The sequence below is a fragment of the Melampsora larici-populina genome (assembly GCF_000204055.1).
Source record: "Melampsora larici-populina 98AG31 unplaced genomic scaffold MELLAscaffold_21, whole genome shotgun sequence".
NCBI lineage: Eukaryota > Fungi > Basidiomycota > Pucciniomycetes > Pucciniales > Melampsoraceae > Melampsora > Melampsora laricis-populina.
Window position 1 is genome coordinate 1,171,717 of NW_006768785.1, and position 20,979 is coordinate 1,192,695.

Consider the following 20,979-nt stretch of genomic DNA (forward strand, 5'->3'; position numbering starts at 1 on the left):
TGGAATATTTCACATGCATGAAATCCAGCTTGAAGCCTTCGATCAACAATCAACATCAATCACCAAGCCAGAATCCAATCGAAAGCTCAACTCCAAGGAACTCCAAATTGAAATCAAATATAAAAACAATGTCAGCTGCTTCATTACCCAAACTCAATGTCCTAAGACGAACTCAGCAATACCTGGTAAGCTTCTATCTATTTCGAACTCATCTTCATAACCTTTGAAAATAAACCTGATGGTCAAACTGATTTCTTGGTTCTCAAATCTTTCAATTCCCTTCCATTCTGACCAAATAGAGACGTCAAGCACATGAAAATCCTGCAATCTTTTGGTCTATCGCTATCGGATCAGCAGGTGAAATTCAATTTGTTAACTTAAATTTGATCCAACTTGATCTACAGTTCAATCCTAAGGCTTTTGAAATCATCTCCTGGGTTGGATTTTAGGACCGGTCTTATTAGCCACCGTACCACCAATCCGACGTAATTATTTTGGTTATCGATCTCCTGAACCAATACCTGGTTCATACCCTCGTAAATCATTTATTTCTCTTCTATATAAAACGGTTTGTAATCCCAAAATTTTGCTTTGAATACTAAACCCTTTTTCTTTTGTTTGTAGTTCCTAACAGGTCAAGGGATAGTCAATTATCAGGATATGATGATTAAACGTTTTTGAGAGTTTCCTTTGTTTTTTTGTTATATATATACTTCAATTCGATACACCTACCCAATACTTAGGTTTTTGTTTGATTAAAGTGGGTTTCTTTTTCTTTTTTTCTTGTGGGGTTTGAAATTCATTGAACTATCTTCAAAACCTGCTTGATACCTTGAGATCATCCTTTACTTCAGGATGCGAAAAGAGCATTCTACGTGTACATCGTTTGTGCGAGTAACTCCCTCTTAGCGTTCCAGGACTATGATGTGTCAGACAAATGGTAATCTGGCATGTGATCCATGTGGTGTGAGTGCAGTGGCCCGTAGCCATGACTGACCCTCATAGTTCCCACTCGATGGGAGTGAGTGAGAATAAATAACCCGACCAAAGCTTGCGGTTGCGGTCATCTGGCGATTTGCACCTGAAGATCATAAGTCTAAAATACGGGATCAGTGAATGGACGGCTGATTGGCTTTGGGCCCCTTTGTCATATGTGAGCTCGATGAGGTTTTACAAAGCCTGTTCAACGACGCGTGACCTAGGCAAGCCAGCAAACCTCAATCAGATGAACGCAAAAGATCATACAATTGGGTCATGAAGATATGATCGAGAAAAGTAGGTTTTTCCAACATTGAGAGTTTCATCAAAGAAAGTCAACTAAAAAACATTTAATGCAAATCAAGGGGGAATAGAGAAGATCAAAGTAAAGAACCTGTGAGCATCAGTTTACACAGTCACTGTCAGCAAATCTGAAAGCGGTAGAAGAACAAATCAGTTATGACTAAACTTGCCCTGATTGACCATGAACTTTGAATGCTGATTGAGTAAGATCAACTCCGCAAGAGAAAGACAGCACAGTTAAATTAGTCAGATTGGATTGGATGAAAAAAGATTGCAAAGGGTCTGACTAACTCCTGAAGTTGATGACCAGAATATTTAATAAGCAGCTGAGCAGAGCTAGAATACGATTGCTTTATAAGATTTTTGTTTATTGAGTTGAATCCAATCAAAGATACTCTACTGTGTTCTAGTCGAAGATGTTTAACTATCCAAATCGAAACCAACAAACCAAGAAGCGATCCAATTCTTCTCAATCTGATTCCCAAAAACCAAAGTCAACTTCATTTCATTCGATTTCTAATCATCATCCAACCAATCCCAATACAAGAAACACATTTAAAAGATTGATCTTATTATCTGATGGTAAGATTCCTCGTCTCTGATGAACTTCATTGTGAATATTCATATTGGATTCTATGAATTTCAAAAGGTACTTGGAATTCAGCTTATCACACAGATGGAGTTCATGAGTTAACAAATGTCACCAGATTAAGTAAGTAAGCATCTCTTCACTCAATCTTACCTTCTTACATAACTAATGATATCTTTTGATTCGGGTTAGCTCGATCGATATTGGCAGAAGACTTCTCGAGTTCTCCTTATATTCCTCAAGTTGTGTTTTATCAAACTGGTTTAGGTTGGTCTCTATTTTGACTTCTTTACGTACCAATTGATATCAATCAGTCTTTAATGGGTCTTGATTGACTTCTTGATCTTCAAGGTACTTCGGGTGATTTTAGTGTAAGTTTGAAACATCTTGCCATAGGTTTTTATCTTGATCGTATCCAATTTTTGAAATCTATAATATCTCATTGTACATAGTTGGACTTGAAATCTGGTGTTACTGGCTACGGAATGATTGATAAGATCAAAGAGTCATACGCTTTCATCGTTTATAATTGGTTACCAGGAGATGAAATCTTGTAAGTCTGATTCTCTTTTACAATGATTTGGAAAGGTTTTTTGAAAGATGAAGATTTCCTAGGCTTTTTGGATTTTCTCGTGGTGCATTTATTGCTAGGATGATAGGTGCATTGATAGATGATGTAGGGATTTTAGATTCAACTGAGATGGATAGTTTTTATGATATCTTTCAAGCTTATGTAGCTCTTGGCAATAATGATTCTCATAAACAATTAGAAGCAAATCAATTTCTTTCTCTTTATAGGACTGGTGGTTCGAAAGCTACTAGACCTATGCCGAAAGGAACTCTTAAATGTATTGGTGTTTGGGATACAGTGGGTGCTCTTGGAATACGTTAGTCTTTTCTACGCTTATATTATAGAAAATTGTCTCTTTTTTCTTAATTCTTTCGTTATTTATTTTTTGGAAAAGCTCTCTTTACAAATCGTTCATCCGATCCGCATTGTCTGGGATTCGTGGATACTCAGTTAGGTAAACATGTTCAATACGCCTTTCATGCACTTGGTAAGCAGCCATTTTCCTGATTCATCAAAAAACTATCTTAAATTTATTTGATATATTGCTGATCTCTTTTATCACTATACATATGTATTTGAAAGCAATCCATGAAACACGAGAAGACTTTCTTCCCACCAAGTGGCAACAACCTCCAGAACAACGTCAGGCAGGACAAATCTTGAAACAGGTCTGGTTCCCTGGATCTCATAGTGATGTTGGAGGTGGTTATGCTGAGCATGATTTGGCTGATTTGGCATTAATCTGGATGGTGGTAAGCCCTTGTGATGATTGTCTTGCGAGTTATCAATGTCGATTGAACTCATTTTAATGGTTCTTTGTTTGATAACCAGGCAAATTTAATCGAATATGGATTACTTGCTATTGATACTGAGTTTATTTTCGCAATTCCCGCGCCAAAATTTGGTTGGGGACAAATGGAACCACACAAGTGAGTTTGAGATCATGGTTTCTTGAACAATCTTTGGATTAAGTTAGGTGAAATGAAAGTTTTTGTTTCTGATTGATGAACCGTTTTTTTGTTTCGAAAGTCCAAGAGAAGATTTTCCAGCTTCATTAAGTTATTCAACCATTCGAAAACTTCCTAAACGTTCAAAAGAAGTCATTCTTACACAAGAAAGGTTTCATTCTTCAATTATTTCAAGAAACGATTTAGATGAAGATTTAAAGAAGACATTAGAACGATCACCCGATTTGATTACTAATCTTTTACCATTAGAGATTGAAATGAAAGCGAGATGGACACGAGAATGTGGAAAGCAGAGATCTCAATTCTGTGAGATTAGAGAAGAAGTTTTAGATTTGAGTAGTAATCATCATCATCATCATTCTAATCAAAGACATTCGATTCTTGAAGAAGTTGAAGACTCTGGTCAACTAGGTAGTAAAGAATTGGACGGGAAGGTTATTAATACTACCACGACTACTGTTACTAGTAATTCAAAGTTTGGGTTCTTGAGGTTTGCGAAATTGAAACTCTGGAGAGGTCAAAGCCTAGGATCGATTTTTTCTTTTCTTTGATCAGGAATTGATTTTTATCAAGTTTATTGGATATTGAAAGATTGAAAGGTTTACCTTTTTCATTTTATTTTTTGATATCACAATATTTTGAAACTTAATTGTATGAATAAGTTTTTTGTAAATACATATGCAGTGCTTTGTACTTTTATGATACACACGTAATGAAAGAATTGGACGATCTGTTTGTAATTTTTTTTTCGCAATGTTGAGTGAGTTGTAGATGTGAGATTCGGTTAGTATTTTTTGAACATGTTTGTAAGCAGAAGAATCTTGTAGCTGTGTTTCCTTGGTACTTACAATCTTTAGGATCATGATCATGAGTTAAAAGCAAATGTTGAGAAATTCGTTGATAACTAATCAATTGGGTTCGAAAACTTCGAGAGGCCAAAACCGAGTAGTCATGTAACAGGCCAAAGGTGTCCATGTCAGAACGTTGATTCGAGGCTGCCCATCATAAGAGATTCGACGTTGTAATGCGTCTTCTTGGGCCTGTTGCGCCATACGAGCTCGAACCGCCAGTTGAACAACAACCCATAGCGGAAGGACGTGCATTGGGTCATTTGGGCGGGATCGGAATAACCCCTTCCGAGATAGACGCTGGAAGGTCCTAACGATACATAGAAGGATTGAGCAAAAAATCAGACGAGAAACATAAACACCCAAACATGATGATGCAAGTTGAACTTACATGTGCAAGATAGAAGCAATGCTCTATTTCCAAACGGGCGCTACGGTGATGGAAGATGAATGAGTATCAGGAAGAAAGTTGTGGAGGAGGCTCAGTAGAGCTCCGTCTGAAAGTTGGTCAAAAGGTTTCGGGTCTGTGAGCAACTGACGGGAGTACAGTCAGCTGCGGGGTCAATCCGGGTCAACGGGGCAACGGGATATGCAAAATCTCTGTGATACCTCCCGTTGAAATATCCTCGGACAACTTCCATAGTATTCATGCGCTTATTCAGGTGGCGAAATCCTTCGTCCGTCAAAACGTCGCCCAGTCCCTATTGATATAGTGAAAGAGGAAGGAACTAGGATTGTTGCCTTGCATCGAAGTTGAACAAACGACAAAAGAAGACTAAATAGAAAGTCAACTTAAAAAAAAAGATACAAGGAACTCATCAGATCTCAAATCGACGATTCAGTTTTAAACAGTCGAATATATAGAAAAGCTTGTGGAAGCAACACTAGTCAAGATCATTCAGTCGTGCTTTGATCATCTATGGAACTAAATTTGATAACGTCATCATCACACATGTTGGAGCTCGTTGGAGTTCATGAGTCATGACTTCTTGGGTTTGATCGGCTGAGTTGGTAAGCTGCAACAGGCTTCTTTATTAGGAGTCTGGGTTGCTTATGACTTCTTGGTGGTAGGATTACTATTACTATAGCCAGAAGTTTCAAAAAGAAGGTTTCTTTACTGGAGGGAAGTAGAAAGAACTGTGAAAGCCATAATGAATAATATCAGTTCACTAGAATTCACTTGTAGTTGATGATCTTGCATCGGATTCTTTTACTTTTACAGCTAAATCTTCTGATATACTCTTCATGATGATATTGATCAGGAAAGTTACACCACCGGGGGCTCGTGACTGTCCAGAGGCGGTCACGGACGCCCGCCCCCAGGCGGTCACCCCCTCCGCGAAGCAGGGCGGTCATCGGGTGGTCAGTGAGTTGACCGCCCATGGGTGACCTCCAGGCGCGCCAGCCACTTGAGCGATACCCAGCGTGCCACCGCCCATTGATTGTGTGCTCCCCGGTAGAAGGCCGTCGGGGTGCTCGTTCGGCCGGCGTCAGGCCGCCAAGGGTGTTTCCCAATGCAGCCGACAGGATTCAATTCTCGCATTGGGGGCAGACGGACTGGGGTACTGGGTGGTTCGCAATGATGAGAGTTACGCTGGCTGGAGGCATGAAAGCCTGTGCATTCCGCAGATTTTGTTCCCAAACACGTACGGGATGTACAGACAAGTTGTAATATATCATATAATGGAAGTAGAAATTTTGTTGAAGCGAGCTCGTTTCCTATCAACAAGAGTGAAATAATGAGATGAAAACGCGGAAAACAAGTGCATCCTCTCGCTATGGCTATGAAGTACTCGGTCAATCATCCAGAGCCATAGGGCCCGCTCCTTCCAAAACCTGCATTTTTTCCCTGATCTCCTCATCAGACGGTAAGTCAAAAGTGACCCCTACGTCAACGTCTACAAAGTACCCTTTCCCATCAAAAGTGGCGCGATCTTTGTCGTAAATGATCTTGTAGAACCTGGATAAACAATATACACCTCCAAGTTTTGATCAGCGTGCATCTTGCGCATCAGTCCGCATATAAAAAACTTACGCGGAAGCATACAAAGGCTCCTCCTGTGCCAATAGGTGCAGCTGGCTGTCCACTCGGTGCCAGATATTGGCTGTGCCCCCGCCGGCTCGAACTGATTGAAAGATGCGAATCGCCTCACGTCGCTAGTGTCAGAACCATCAAATTGTCGTCAGTGATGACAACGAGATGATCACCGCGGAAAACAAAAGGTGCTTACGAGGTACGCGATACGGACTTGTTGAGTCCACGCCGTTTGAGCCCACAAGGTATCCACATCGCGATGTTCTTCGGTCCTATTGCAATGTTTCGCAATCTGAACAAGGGGTGCTTGCGTCAGTAGTGTGTTGAAAGAAAAATGATAAAAACAAAGCACCCAATTGGAAACACCCCAGTCACTTACTCGATGAGCAAGCCTCTTCAAGCTGGGGACCGTGCTGCCCTCGTTTTTGCGAATGTTATGCAACACCTGTTGCATAACATCTGTCAGTAACTTCGACAGGACAATGAGACAGGAAGAGTGAGAGGACTCACTTCTTTGTGGAGACGTTCACGGGCGTGTTTACCCGCGTCCTTCACCAGTGTCGTGTACCGTTGGGTGGCCGCAACATCTTGAATGCCATTGACCACCGGGGGCAGTTGAGGAGTCGCCCAATCGCCAGGAATCTCTCTAATCTTTCTCTGTAGGTGTGATGTCAGAGCGCGAGAGTAGGGCCAAAGAGTGATAGTAGTTTGCTTACCTTGATGGTGTTAAAGAGGGAGTGAACTATCACGTCACCATTTGGTGACTCGAGTGCCGTATAACTGGCGATCTCGGCCAGTGACACACAGTCATAGGCGAAATGATACACCCGATCCTGTTTTGAAAGATAGGCATCACCATCAATGACACACAAAACGGTAATCAATTGAGAAGGGGTAAGCTTACTTTGACCTCGTTGGAGTAATTCCAAGGTTCCGGCGCGCTTGGTGGGCCAGGCAAGGTGTTTGATGCCGCAGGTGGCTGAACAACCACTGGGCCATTTGCCCGTAGTGCATCCACCGCATCAGTGGCTTGGTCAAGCTTATTTGACACAGTGATAAACTTTTGGTCAAGCTTGTCTGACACAGACGCGAGATCCTCATCAACCTTATTGGTGAGGGTTGCGATCTCTTCCTCGACGCGGAGAGCCATAGTCGAGAGCTCCTGGTGGATGTGGTCAGACAGCACTATCATCTCGCGCTCGACTTTTGAGATCGCTGCCAAGATTCGATCGGTAGCTGCCCCATCACGGGAACCGGCGTCGTTTCCAAGCTGTTAACGGGAGTACGGATATCAGTAGAAGCAGCCGATGGGGCGGCACACGACATTGGTTTGAGGGCGAGATCGGTTGAGACTTACACCCTCATTGGTCCCCCCATTGAGGCCACGTTGGGCACGCGCGAGTGCCGTAGCGCCTAAAGAGGGAGTTCCTTGAGGCACGGGTCATTTCCAAAACAATCAAGAACGGAAAGGAATGGTTACGGAAGGCTTACTGGGAACCCTTGGGGTCGATAGGGAGTACGGTTGGGCACGGGATGTTTGAGAAGACATGCTGCAAACTAAACGATGTTCGATTATGGAGCCGTAGAAAGTGGATAATTTGAAAGTGAGTCTTAGATGACTTTCGAAATACAGAGGAAGAGAGAGCAGTTGAGGCGAGTGCAATTGTTGAACTCGCTCAAAAATCAATGAGGTGTTTTAAAGGAGAATTAAAGGTGAAGCTGTCTAAGAAGGACAACGGCGCGGCACCTGGCTCACGCGTCAAACCAGGGGTGAAGACCCCGGCTTGAAGCTGATTGGTCGACGGCCCAGGGGGCCCTCGCGCTGGTCCACACGCGAGCCTGCTCCAAGATTATTTCCTTGAAAGGAAATAATCTTGGAGCAGACCAAAGGAATTTTGCAAAAACATTCAAACACAATGTTTTGCAAAGTGCTCAGTGGCATTGGCACGCGGAAGAACAAGATTGCATTGCAAGTTGGAACTTTTCAAGAGCAAACCGATCAATCGGATGCTGATTCTGAGTCTAATTCAGCCGGTGTCTGTTTTCCCTTCCCTTTAGGTACCCTCTTTTTCCGTGGTTTCACCGGGACAGATCGCCAAATGTGTAAACCTTGTTTCAGGGCTTCCAACCACTCAGCAGCAGTCTGCCTTCGAGTGCCCAAGTTCGCCACCTCGCGATGTACCTCAGCCGAGTAATGGCTTGCACTGTTGAGGATATAGTGGTCCGTTTGTTGATGGCTGACACTACTGACTGAGGTAGTGGTATCTTTCCTTTCGAGCCTTTGTTTGTGTCCATCAATTACTGAGCACAACGAGCGATGGCAGTTATGTTGTACGTTTAACAGACAGGCAATGTCCTGCGGACACACGGTCAGTGAGAACTCCCAAAACACTGGCAGGATGGAGACCCAAAGACTGACTGATAATTTCACCCATACTTGATGTTGTGTCCTGACAAGTTCGCGCATCCCATAAAAAGGCGATATCGGTCCCTTTTGAATGTCTTGCAGGAGAATGACGGTTGAGCTGGCGCTTACTCCTTCCGGTTTCCACATGGCCACGACTTGCCCCACGGAGTGACCTCGCGCATTCTTTGGACAGTGTCCCTGTTAGTGTGTTGTTGAAACAGGTGGCGAGAAGGAAGACTATCTAACCTTAACAAAGTCTTTCTTCTCGACCACTTGTCCGTTGCGCAATGTGACAGATGAGTGTTGTAGCCACACCACCCCGGGCGCTTCGCTAAGCAGATACACAGGCACTTGCTCGTGTTCTGCCCTTTCATGACGCGCTGCAAGAGATTCAAGGTCAGTGGCAGCCGATGTAAGTGAAAGACTCCATACTTACGTCCCACCGCGAACACAGACACCCAATCGAGTTTGGGATTGAGTCCAAACGCCTGAGATACTTCCGGCATGGTCTTCAGAAGTCCTTGCACTTTGGGACCTGCTGAAACCCGAGCTTGGAGCTCTTTGTCGACAAAGCTGTTCCCTGAAAGGAGAGCTCGCATGAGTTGATAATTATTGAAGGTGTTTGCGATATCTCGACCGGGGCTCATGCGGTTTGAATGGACTGAAGCGGCACGTAGAACCGCATTGTAACTCTCGAATTTCTCGGTCATGAATAATGACGGCGGTCCAAATCGTGCGATGGAGTCTTTCAAGTGCGTCAACATATGGAACTTGGGCTTGTTAACCCACTGAGCCGAAGTCATAATAAGCTGATAGTAAAAAACTAGAATCGCCTCTTCCATGTCTTGCAGGTAATTATCCATATGCACAATTTCGGTCTGGAAAACATGAGATCCTAGAAGGCACAACGATGTCCAAAGGTGCCGTTTGTTGCTGGGGATATGGTCAAATAATACAAAGGGGACTGTTTGAAGGACCGTCCGGAACTCCTTTCCGACGAGGCTCTGGTAAAAATTAATGAGAGTAGTTGGCTGTATAGGCGGGATCTTCAAACCCTTCGTGTTGAAATCCCTCCACCGCGCCGAGAGTTCGCGGTAACGTGATGAGCCGGGTTTCAGAATTCCGAGCGACTTCATAGTATCTCTGAAGAGGTATTTTGCAATACCCAGTAGAAGAACATGCAAAGTCTCAATGGGAGTATCCTGATGCCCATTGAAACCTGTGATGACTCGGTCAGACAGGATGTTCGTACACATGGAAGATATTGAACACCGTGAACAAACCTTTTAACCTCAACATGGGGTTAAACAACCGCTCGCCCAGTTGGTCATTCAAACCTTCACAAAGCTGGTGCACATCACAGGTCTCAGGCGAGTCGTAAGCCAGGTGAACCTTTTTGATGAAGTAATCGAGCACCGAATCGCGAAATCCGTACTTTCGAGCTTCACTCTCAACCGCGGTTTTGCTGTGCGGCATCTGTGCCATTGCCCAGATGTCGTGAGCGCGAGCGCGAGTGACCTCCCAATCCCTTTGGGGCAAAGAGAACTGCAGTTGCCGCGACTGATTCGTCAGTCACATGTGTGTGTAAGAAGCAGGGTGACATAGAGAACCAGCGAAATGACCAACCTGTTCGCCATCTAAATCGACGCCGATGAAATCAGAAACGTACTGTTCTGTTTTCTTCTCAATCATCTGGCCAACTTGCAAGTCACATATGCGACACGGCGTTAAAGTATTAGCTGGATTGGTTGTATTGGTTGTATTGCTGATTTCAGCGTGCATCGGGGAATCGCCCAAGTGGAATAGAACCACGACCATAACCAGGACTTCACTACCACTGACGTGGTCGTAAGCAAAAAAACCGTTGGCACTGTGGTCACTGGGCCAAGAAAGAGCCAGAGGTCAAACTTGTTTATGAATCCACTGTTTGAAGAGGTAATTCAAGTAATGCTTACTTGATATCATCAACAGCCTCGTCCAGTAGTTCCAGCGCGGAGGCACAGTTCGAAGTGGCCAGGAAATGGATATTGTACTCCTGGTTGGTCATCCTTGGAGGTAGGCCGGCGAGGGTAAAAAAAACACTCATGTGTTTATTCCATTTCTTCCCGACATTCCCGGAAGTATCGTCAGAGTACAAGCTGATTGGGATGTGCTTGATGACACGACCTTGGGCTTGCTCACGCCAAGGATTGGTCATCGGTAAAGGCCGATGCCCGATTGGCGAGTCTTCTAAATGAAAGACATCATCAGGCCGGACGTTAAAGGCCACCACACAAACATAACATAACATGGTTAAAAAAGGGCCCACGAGATATATGACCCCCACAGCAATCAGCAAGGGCCGTGCCGTCTTCTAAGATGATGTTGGCGGTTCCTCGCCAGAAATCCTTCACATCAATTGTTTGGAAATCCATCGAGTCAAAACAAGGTTCGGCCGGGATGCACAACTTGAGCAGTAATGGGTGTTCTGGATCCTCTTGAACGCTCGCCGGGAGGCATTTGGCCAGGGTCTTTCCATGTTGCTGATAAAAAAACGCCGGCACTACAACCGCTTGCGAAACGGTTTGCACTGGTTTGTATATGAACCAGTGTTTGCCACGTGATACCACCATTGGCACCCGCATGTCTCGGGAGAACCCTTCGCGCCATTTTTGCGACTGAGACAACCGGTTGATGGGATCTAGCGTGGTGTTTGTCGGCAACTCGGGCAGAACAACCAGGTGCGGGCTTACCAAAGGATTGGCAAGTTCCTGCAACACCAAAGCGTTGGGTGTCAATGTGACCATCAACGCTCATGAAGAAGAGTAAACGGACGGAGGACCCACATTACTGACAATTGTCTGAACTTTCAACCCAAATACCGGGGTGCCGTGAGGACTGATCCGCTCGGAGACCCGCAGACCAAGATTGTTCTTTAGCTTTTTACTTAAAGCACGTAATGCCCCCCATTCAGGAAGACGAACAAGGCATATCTGGAGAATTGAACGGATTCGGTGGTATTGGGAGCGTGATAGGATGTTTCGAGTAGATCCAATAATCAATAACCCTACGAGGTGCTTTGGTGGAGAATGAATAATTGGATGAACGTGTTATATACAGAATTATTTTGTCGAACACGAAGACATCAGGATAAAGAATTGCGAGCTAGCTGACCTCTTTCTTCTTAAACGGGTACCATTGGGAAGCCTCTTCCACAGGCATCGTGGACGTGCGCAAATCCGCTTCCAGGGCGGCCGCATCAATTGCCTCGTCGCCCTCTTCACCCCACATATCTTCTTCCATGACCCTAAAAGCCTCAGCAAGCTTTTGAAGGTCAACTTCTCCATCGGAGTCATCTGAATCGGAAATCTGACGCTCCTCCGCCATTGCGAGAGCGTGAAGCGCAGTGAAAGGAGAGGGAGCCCTTTCTGGAGTATCGGAGCGAGAGGTGATTTCATCAAAGATGTTATCTTGGACAGGAGCGGGCGAGATGGCACCGGGTGGGTCTGGCTCTTGGAGGCCAGGCATCATCATGTTTTCAGCAGCTTGACGAGCGTTGTAGCGCGCCACAGCTTCCAGGTGTTTCGCCGAGTGTGAGTGGGGGCCATAGTCTTCCATGCCCTTCCGTCCGCACACTAAACACTTCCAGTTGGACACAGAGGGCACTTTTGAGAGCTGTTGGAAATCTGCAATTTTTTGAGAGATGTCACCACCCCACACACTCAAAAGCAGTTCGAATCAACAAAAACATACATGGGTTAGGAGGATGATTGTGAGCCATTTCGAGAGGCGCGGTCAACGTGAGGTTGCTTGTGTGAGTTGATTTGGGTGGGAAGTTGGGATTCTTGGCTGACGACAAACAAACGTGGGTCAGGGCATATCAACATGGATTATGTTGAGAAAAATAGTCGATGAACGAACACAATTGGCCAGAAGAGAGGAAATGGTGCAGGAAATTTCGGTGGAATTGGGTGCGTGCGTGTTTCAAAAATCAAACGGACACGGTTTAAGAAAAACAACAATGATCTTACCGCCCGGGGTCAGTTGCTTGACTGGATGAGAAATGCCATCGAACCCCAAGGAGAAACCGGTGAGGTCCACTCTGCTGCCGAGAGGCTGTGTTACTCTGACTCGAGGTGCGTGTCAAGGTTGTAATAGAAGGCTTTCGTGCTGAGGCGTTTCAGCCGTTTCATCTGGCTGCATCATGCTCCAAACGCATCTTTCATGCGTGGCTGATCACAATGTGATTGTTTGGACGTGATCTCATGCTTTCTTCTGCGATGTGACCTTGACATGCGTTTTGTTTCGAGAGATGTCTCAGGGTGTGCGTGTTGATCTCAACACCTTGTTGTTTGGTATACTCAACAACTTCCCACACACTGACTCCTTGCGCGCAGTGGGAGGAAACCCAAAGGAAACTACTTTTTGTATAATACAAACACGATGTTTGGAAAGAACAAACACCCACCCTGAGATTCCTTCCTCTGGTGTTTGGGATCTATCGCCAAGGCCCCCCCCCTCGGCCAGAAGGCGGCCGGTGGGCTGGATCGCGAACATTGGGGCAGCAGGTGGATGCGGGGCGACCCATGGGCGGCCCCCGGCGAGGCGCCACGCTGCATTTTGGCCAGGGGGGCATCGGAGGGGCCGACCGTGCCAGGGCATGCCTGGGGCGACCACTGCCTGGCCAGCAGGCGAGAGTAGGGCCAGCACTTGACCCGACCATGTGCAGACCAAGGTCGGGACTCAAAGTACCCCCGTGGTGTAGAGCATCCACAGTGGTGGGCTCCAAATCGGGGCTCCAAATCGAGCGAATTCAAATTTGGTGGGGCCCCAAATCAATCCGGATGCAGTCGTTCGGACTTCAAAAGTGTAGATTCTATGTGTTTACACACACTTTGAGATTGGTACGCGTGGGCTTACATGTGTGAGGTATGGGATTGAACAAGTGCGGGAATTTGGAGCCCGGCTTTTTGTTGCCAAATATGTAGCCCAAAGCTCGAAATTTGAAGCCGGCTACAAAAAATTTGGCGATGGGGACTGCCATTGCACCAAAAAATCGGTGCTCAGTCACCAAATTTGGCGATAGCCCCGATTTGGAGCCCACCACTGTGGATGCTCTTAGGAGCTTTTGTAGTGGTTTTTGCTCGCCAGAGTGGTTCCATTTTTAGGAGTCTCACATTTCTAGGTGGGTTATTATTTTCTCTTTTTATTTATTTCTTAAATTTTCTAGGTTCTCCTTCTTATCATTGTTATTTCGTAACTTACATGTTTCACTGCTACCATACCAAATTACCGTGATGCTCTAAAACTTAACTTATTAAGTCTCATAGCGTGTGTGGGGGGGGGCCGACAGGCCGCCGGTGCTTTGGTGTAGTAGGCTCTCTGCGAGGCAGGGTGCAGGGGCGGGCGGGAGGACAAAAGAAAATTTTTCGAACGAAATGATGAGACTTTTTTCCTATCGTTTCGTTAGTGTTATTGTTTAGCTTGAGTGAGTGAGCAAATTTCGTTAAAGGTCAATTACCCTTTAGCAATAATTTTTGGGTTTGTCTCCGTTGGGGGAAATTCATTTCCCCATTCTCTCTCGGTACCCGGGTCTTCTTTCGGGTACCAAGTTGACCCGATCCATGTGTTCCCCATTCCTTCACATGGAACTATACAGATGCCGTCGTGCCTTTGGGCATCTGTAACATTCCATTTTTAGGAGTCTCACATTTCTAGGTGGGTTATTATTTTCTCTTTTTATTTATTTCTTAAATTTTCTAGGTTTTCCTTCTTATCATTGTTATTTCGTAACTTACATGTTTCACTGCTACCATACCAAATTACCGTGATGCTCTAAAACTTAACTTATTAAGTCTCATAGCGTGTGTGGGGGGGGCCGACAGGCCGCCGGTGCTTTGGTGTAGTAGGCTCTCTGCTACCTACTCTCGGGACGTATCGTCCGGAGCCTGCGGAGAGCCTACTCGGTATGTCCCGAGGCTAGCCTGTATCTCATCTCTTGGCCCCCGAAACTCAATTCCCCTCATCACTGCCTTATCTCTTATTTTTTTTTTTTTTCGGCAATTAACTCTCGCTCTCTCTCTATTCTCAGATCTCTCATTGGCTCAACATGTATTGATCTTTCCACTCTCGTCTCATCCCCTAGGGATTCTACAACATTTTGTTTTGAGTTTCTTCCTCCTTTTCACCTAACAACTTTGAATCTTTCTTCACATCTGTCATACACCATCCTCTCCGTGTTCATCTTCTCCTGTGTCCGCTTGTCCGCTTTCTTCCTCTCCGATCTTCATCCAATCCCATATCAACTTCGCATCTTCTACATCACCCTTTGTATACTTTCGAAGATATCTCTGGTACGCTTTTGATTCCCAGCGACCTGCCTTTACGATATCCTCTAACGGTAAGTTCTTGTTCCATTTTAATGTCGCTCCGCCTATCCTAAATGAATGGCCCGACAGGTGATGATGTTTATCTGATTTATTCCATACTCTCTTGTAGATGTTCAACACGACCGTCTTTGTCAGTGTCACTCTCCTTCCTTTCCCATCAACATACGACAACAACCTATCTGCTAGATCGTGACCCGGGTTTTCCTTAAACACTCTTTCTAATGCTCGGACTGGACATAAGTGTGAAGGGATCCGTCTTACATGTAAGTATTGTATTGCTCCTGCTTTTGCTGTCTTCGCGTTGTGTAACCCAAGTTTAAAATAAGAATGGTCTGGTGCGTAAATTAGGTCTCTCTTCAAAATGATGGCCTTTGTCTTATCGTCCGACACTAATTCGCCTAACCTCGCCATTCCCCAGAAAGCAATCAGTGCTATAGCTAAAGCTAAGTGATCTCTCTTATTTCCTTTATCCAGTTCCAAAACTAACTCTGCTAAATGTCTTAATTGTACTGGTTGTCTAATCATCTTAGCATCCTCGTTACATTTTGCATCTGCTAAAGCTGCTGCCCTCAATAGTAACTTCGATGTTTGATTGTTCTCGTTTGGGAATGGTTCACCGTGGAACAAGTGCCATGATCGTATCCCGGTCACGTATTTCAATAAAGTCGTCGCCGTCACTTTATGTTTCTCGTTAGACAGGTTCAACTCTTCTTCGTCATCAAGGTTCACCTTATACCCCTTTCCTCCCCAAACGATGAATCTCCACAAGAGCTGTTGACCTAAAGGTAACAAGTCTTTCCTTTCTATCTTCTCCGCTGCTCCAAAACTTTCTAACTTCGACATTGCCGTGCTATAATTCTGTAGGGTTGACTGGGACCAGCTACCACTCAGTAGTCTTTCTTTAACCACGTTCATTCTCCAATCGATCACCCTATTGGATTTCACAACAATCAAAGTAGTTTACAAGGAGTAACCATACCCATACGTTAGCTCGAAGTCGTGTTCAAATTCACATTCTCTATCTAGTATGGTTACCTGAAACACTTACCCATCTCTATTTTTAAGGAAATTCTTAATTCTTTTCTTGTTGTTCATTTTGTCTTCAGATTCGTATCAGCAAACCGACCAGGTCTCTTGGTAAGTTTATTCTGACTTCTTTGTCAATGTCTTTATTCTTTTCTAGCCCTCTCGAGAGTTTATCTGCTTTATCTGATCCTGACGTCACCCTTCGCGCTAAAATCGAGCAGCTTAGTCGTACGAGTACTTTCTGAATGGACTTCCACTCTTCGTTTACAAGGCAATGTCTCGATTTCTTTTTGGTGATTGCAGATTCAGTTGTGGTGTTATCGGTGTACACAATGAAGTTTTGGTTAACCGTTGTCATAAGTTGTTCGATCATTAGTAAGCCAATCCTTACAGCCACCGTCTCCATCCAGCCTATGTCACGTTTCTTACTTCCTTGTGACATGTCTTTCGTCTTCCAGTTGTCTGCCAGTGTGAAACTTGCCCACCTGTCACCTATTAGCACGCCTATACCATAGCTCGTACTAGCATCTCCTACCCAGTTGATTTCTACCGGTTCGACTTCCTTTTTAAGTTTCATCCTGTCGAAGGTTTCTAAACTATGTAGCCATTCTCTTAATTCGGCCTTCGCCCCGTCTGGGACTTCTCTCACTGCACTCTGATTATACCATGATTTCTCCCAAAAATATAAGTTCCAAAGGTAACATTTCATCAGCGGTAAGATATAGATCAAATGACTCAATTGTCCTACGATTTTCTCCACCTCTTTCTTTGAGCATTTCCTCCCTGGTTCAAGTAAGTCTTTGATTTTCAAAATTCTTTCTTCTAATTTCTTGTCAGGTAATCGGACTGATTTATCTTTTCCATTCCAAATGAACCCTAGATACTTTTGTTTGACGTTCCAGTCGGCAAACTTCTCCCCGTTTGATTGGACACCTAGTCCATTGCTAACTTGTATCACGTCAGCCATGTTGAGGGACTCGTCTTCGAACTTTACAAACATGTTGTCGTCCACCCAACGGAAGATTTCGTTTACCCTCAGCACGGATTTTATGATATCTTTCCACGCGTCAGCCATCCAACCAAAGGTACCGCATCCCGCCACTCCACCAAACGGGATCCGTGTGTCTACCCAAATGTTGCCGTTGAAGTCTTTAATGGTCAAATACTTCCATTGGTGAGCCGGCGTTGACCCTTGTCTGTAAGCTTTCTTCCAGTCTACTATTGCTAACAAGATGGTCTGCCCGATATGGAGGATAAAGTACTCCGCTACTTTATTAAAATCATCCCAAGACGTTTCAAAGTCTTTCTTGTCTACGAAAGAATTTACTGAAGGTATGTCTTCCTCGTCTGACGTGTACCTAGCCGATTCTATCCATTTCATAGCTTTGTCGGTGCGTACATCCTCTTCATCTTCTGTTTCTGATTCTTGATCCGACTCTGAGCTCATCTTCCTCTTCTTTGGTCCTACTATCTTCGTCCTAGGGTACGAAAGATCATTTATCATTCGTAGCGAGCCGTCGTTATTTGTCACGCTCCCCATCGGATTGGACCGGAAGAAGCCAAATCTTCTGTGTACTTTGTCATGAGTAAAGGGTCCGTAAATCCGTCCTAACTTCTTTTCTTTCCACAAGTTTTTCATTATCTTGTCCTTTACTGCTAAGGCCGACTTATGGTTATCGGGCGTAAACCATTTGTGTCCTTTCCAGTCGTGTTGTGGGATGCCTTGGTTGAATCCCTCGGTTAATCCAACCCAAACTTTCTTCCACTTATCAGTAAGTCCACAGTCTTTCAACAGCAGTCTCCACTCTTCTAAGTTCATTTCATTCTTCACCTGTTTTGGCCAGTTCGCGAGGGATTCAACTGTGTCTACCTCATTCCCGTCTTTCTCTTTCTCAATTACCTCATTTGACGGTTTTCTTTGGTCATTGGTTGTCGTTTGGTCTCGTTTATTCACACCTTGTGTATTCTGGTAATCATTGTGCACTTTTTCATTGCTGCACGCATACAACATCACACAAACAAGCCAAAGAGCAACACACAAGATCGAAGAGAGACACAAAATCAGCTAAGTGAATCAACATTGCGACTATCTGGTTCGACTACCACTACAATGTTGCAGCCGTTACATGGATATTTTTTTGATAAAGAGGGAAACAGTGAGAAGAATCATGAACAACAACAGTTTTATTCTTAATAAAGTAAGATTTATTTCTGCTAGGTCTATCGCCTACTGTCATTCCCTCAACTCACATTTGACCTGTGGTTGACGTTCCTACATTTCCATCTGCACTCTTACTTCCAGCGACTGCAAGCGATTTGTCAAAGCTTCCTGGACCAATTGATGGACGTGCACTTCCACCTCGATTTGAAGGTCCACCTCTCGAACCTCGACTTGAGCCTCCTCTACTCGGTCCTCTTCCTCCACCGCCTCCGCCCCTCACTCCATACATATTCACCGGGTTTTGATTGTGATACGCTGGTTGGGCACTATAATAAGGTTGATTTTGATAAGGATGGTTGGAATAGTCTGTATGAATCGCATACGGAGCCGGTGTGTAGGGGTTCTGTCGTGAGTAGTACGGGTTAAATCGTGTCCCTTTGTACCTCACCGCTTTCCCGTTTGCTAAAACTGGTAAAGAAGAACTGATCCCTTGGTTCGTCGGTTGAGGTCCGGTTGCAGATAAATTTCGGCCAGTTAACATTTTGGCTTGGGTATCAATGAGTGCATTAGATGAGTCCCATGATGCGTTCGCGGGGTACGTTTCTCCATTTATTGGACTTATGTGCTGCATTACATTTCCGAATGCATATGGATTATCGGTGTAATTATAATCATTGAAGTGTTTGGCATCTTCCTTTGCTCTTTCCGCCAATTCAACGTTTAAGGTACCGACGTCTGCCATTGAGCCATCCAACAACCGATTCTCCCAGACATTACGACGATGTGCAATATCGTACCTCATCGCTGGAGTCCACTTCCCATAACACTTGATTTGAATTTGAAGTACATTTTCCTTATGTGCTCGTAATCTTGGATCAATTGGTGAGTCTTTCTGACTCTCTAATATGTCGTACTTTTCTTCTTGGTATTTAACCATTAGATTAAAACATGTTGACCATTTGTTTGATGTCAATCGATATTCGTTTATGTATGGAAGGCCTACATAAGATATCACATTGGTCAAACAACTTGTTTTGGTGGACCGTGTCTTCATAAAAAGGGAGTCTTGTAAGATCCAAGTAGGATCGAAGATTGAGACAGGCATATGTATGTTCTTATTTATCATAATATCGTGGAAATATTGTGATAAACCAGTCATGTTATTCGTAGGTAAACTACCAATTACCATCTTGGTGTTCGTCTCAATTTTTGTCTTTGACTTTTCTTTTGAGCTTTCTACCGCTTTCTCAGTATCTTTCTTTTTCTCTTTGAAGGTAAAGTTCATGATATCGATTTCTCTAGGTTCAGTCTCTTCGTTTTGGCACCAAAACTGATACTCTTCCCTAAATATTCGATATTGGTTTCTAATTTACCATCTCTGTGTCAGTCTTCTGTCTTCCTTTTACATTAACATTCACGATCTCTTACATCATATCCCTTTCAAAGGCCTCTTTAATATTGAATAACCACTTCGCATGCCGATGTTCTATGTGAACAGGTTCGGCCATGTTTTCAATGTCAGGACCTGTTTTTTTTTTGTTTTTTTTTGAACAAACAAGCCACACGTAAGCACCTAATCTCTTTCTTTCTTTTTTTTTTTGGACAAATGAGGATTATAAAGATTGGGATTTTTTTTTTAAGGTATCATTTTCTCTAATTAATATTTTCTCAATCAGGCCACACTTGAGTTAACTAGGCCACACTGGATTCAATCAGGCCACACTTGACGGATCATAATCTGGCCACACTGGGATAATCTTTGTTTAATTCTTGTTATCTGACCCGTATCTTTTTTTTTTTTTTTGGAGTATAATCAGGACAAATAATAGATGGAACAAGGGGGGGGGAACGGTTGGCGGGTGATTGATTTGAAAGTAGGAGAAAGGGAGATTCAAGTGGGATGAAATGGGTATGTTCTTTAACCTGACTCTTTTTTTTTTTTTTTTAATTTCTTTACGACGAGTGGAAGTGTGGTGAATAGAGAAAAGGGTTTTGTTATAAAGGGGGAGAAATTGTATCACTAACCAAGTCCTGTTATGTTTGCAACAATTCCTGTTCTATTCTCATCTTCATCTAGATTATCTTCAGCGACTTGATTGTCCCCAGCCTTTCCAACCTCAACATCTTGTCTACCTTGAGTATTACCAGTAACATCACCTGGGTCTCCGCTTGTTTGATCACCTTTCTGTCCATTGCCATCTTCTTTTTGTGGGTCACTTCCTCCTTCGTTTATCGCTAACAATGATTCGTTCTTCTTACCGCTTCTTGTTCTCGATTTGGAAGTTTCAGATTGGTTCGGAGTCGCCGTGCGTGGAGGTAGTCCTTCAGGGAGGTTAGGTGTTGACATTTTGGTTTCTGGTTTTTTTTTTTTCAAGTAGTTTGTTTTTCTTTTGTTTCTTGATGATTAATTTTTATATCAATTATTTAATAAAGTTAGATAAGATAGTATCTGATTTATGAATTCTTGACAAAAGAAAATTTTTCGAACGAAATGATGAGACTTTTTTCCTATCGTTTCGTTAGTGTTATTGTTTAGCTTGAGTGAGTGAGCAAATTTCGTTAAAGGTCAATTACCCTTTAGCGATAATTTTTGGGTTTGTCTCCGTTGGGGGAAATTCATTTCCCCATTCTCTCTCGGTACCCGGGTCTTCTTTCGGGTACCGAGTTGACCCGATCCATGTGTTCCCCATTCCTTCACATGGAACTATACAGATGCCGTCGTGCC

The 20,979-nt window shown here is 43.9% G+C and overlaps 6 protein-coding genes across 6 annotated transcripts; 2 read left to right on the forward strand and 4 right to left on the reverse strand.

The window, feature by feature from the left end:
* Nucleotides 1-13: 13 nt before the first annotated feature.
* On the forward strand, nt 14-671 carry MELLADRAFT_87555 (uncharacterized protein; the record flags this gene model as incomplete). Its single annotated transcript, XM_007410622.1, has 4 exons — nt 14-185; nt 310-357; nt 450-536; nt 625-671. 4 exons carry the CDS (start codon nt 14-16, stop codon nt 669-671), a joined length of 354 nt encoding a protein of 117 aa, XP_007410684.1.
* A 591-nt stretch (nt 672-1,262) lies between these two features.
* Nucleotides 1,263-3,960, forward strand: MELLADRAFT_107125 (uncharacterized protein; the record flags this gene model as incomplete). The annotated part of the gene is made up of 9 exons (XM_007410623.1): nt 1,263-1,275; nt 2,063-2,137; nt 2,222-2,241; nt 2,323-2,423; nt 2,522-2,757; nt 2,836-2,928; nt 3,024-3,193; nt 3,273-3,370; nt 3,471-3,960. 9 exons carry the CDS (start codon nt 1,263-1,265, stop codon nt 3,958-3,960), a joined length of 1,296 nt encoding a protein of 431 aa, XP_007410685.1.
* Nucleotides 3,961-6,054: 2,094 nt separating this feature from the next.
* On the reverse strand, nt 6,055-7,841 carry MELLADRAFT_87557 (uncharacterized protein; the record flags this gene model as incomplete). Its single annotated transcript, XM_007410635.1, has 9 exons — nt 6,055-6,217; nt 6,293-6,414; nt 6,489-6,584; nt 6,672-6,737; nt 6,803-6,949; nt 7,009-7,125; nt 7,197-7,562; nt 7,650-7,720; nt 7,784-7,841. The coding sequence occupies 9 exons, from the start codon at nt 7,839-7,841 to the stop codon at nt 6,055-6,057; spliced, it is 1,206 nt and encodes a 401-aa protein (XP_007410697.1).
* Nucleotides 7,842-11,736: 3,895 nt separating this feature from the next.
* MELLADRAFT_87558 (uncharacterized protein) lies at nt 11,737-13,340 on the reverse strand (the record flags this gene model as incomplete). The annotated part of the gene is made up of 5 exons (XM_007410634.1): nt 11,737-11,745; nt 11,853-12,364; nt 12,432-12,527; nt 12,710-12,804; nt 13,147-13,340. 5 exons carry the CDS (start codon nt 13,338-13,340, stop codon nt 11,737-11,739), a joined length of 906 nt encoding a protein of 301 aa, XP_007410696.1.
* A 4,839-nt stretch (nt 13,341-18,179) lies between these two features.
* MELLADRAFT_87559 (uncharacterized protein) lies at nt 18,180-19,056 on the reverse strand (the record flags this gene model as incomplete). Its single annotated transcript, XM_007410633.1, has 2 exons — nt 18,180-18,198; nt 18,344-19,056. 2 exons carry the CDS (start codon nt 19,054-19,056, stop codon nt 18,180-18,182), a joined length of 732 nt encoding a protein of 243 aa, XP_007410695.1.
* Nucleotides 19,057-20,274: 1,218 nt separating this feature from the next.
* MELLADRAFT_107127 (uncharacterized protein) lies at nt 20,275-20,601 on the reverse strand (the record flags this gene model as incomplete). The annotated part of the gene is made up of 1 exon (XM_007410632.1): nt 20,275-20,601. One exon carries the CDS (start codon nt 20,599-20,601, stop codon nt 20,275-20,277), a length of 327 nt encoding a protein of 108 aa, XP_007410694.1.
* Nucleotides 20,602-20,979: the final 378 nt, after the last annotated feature.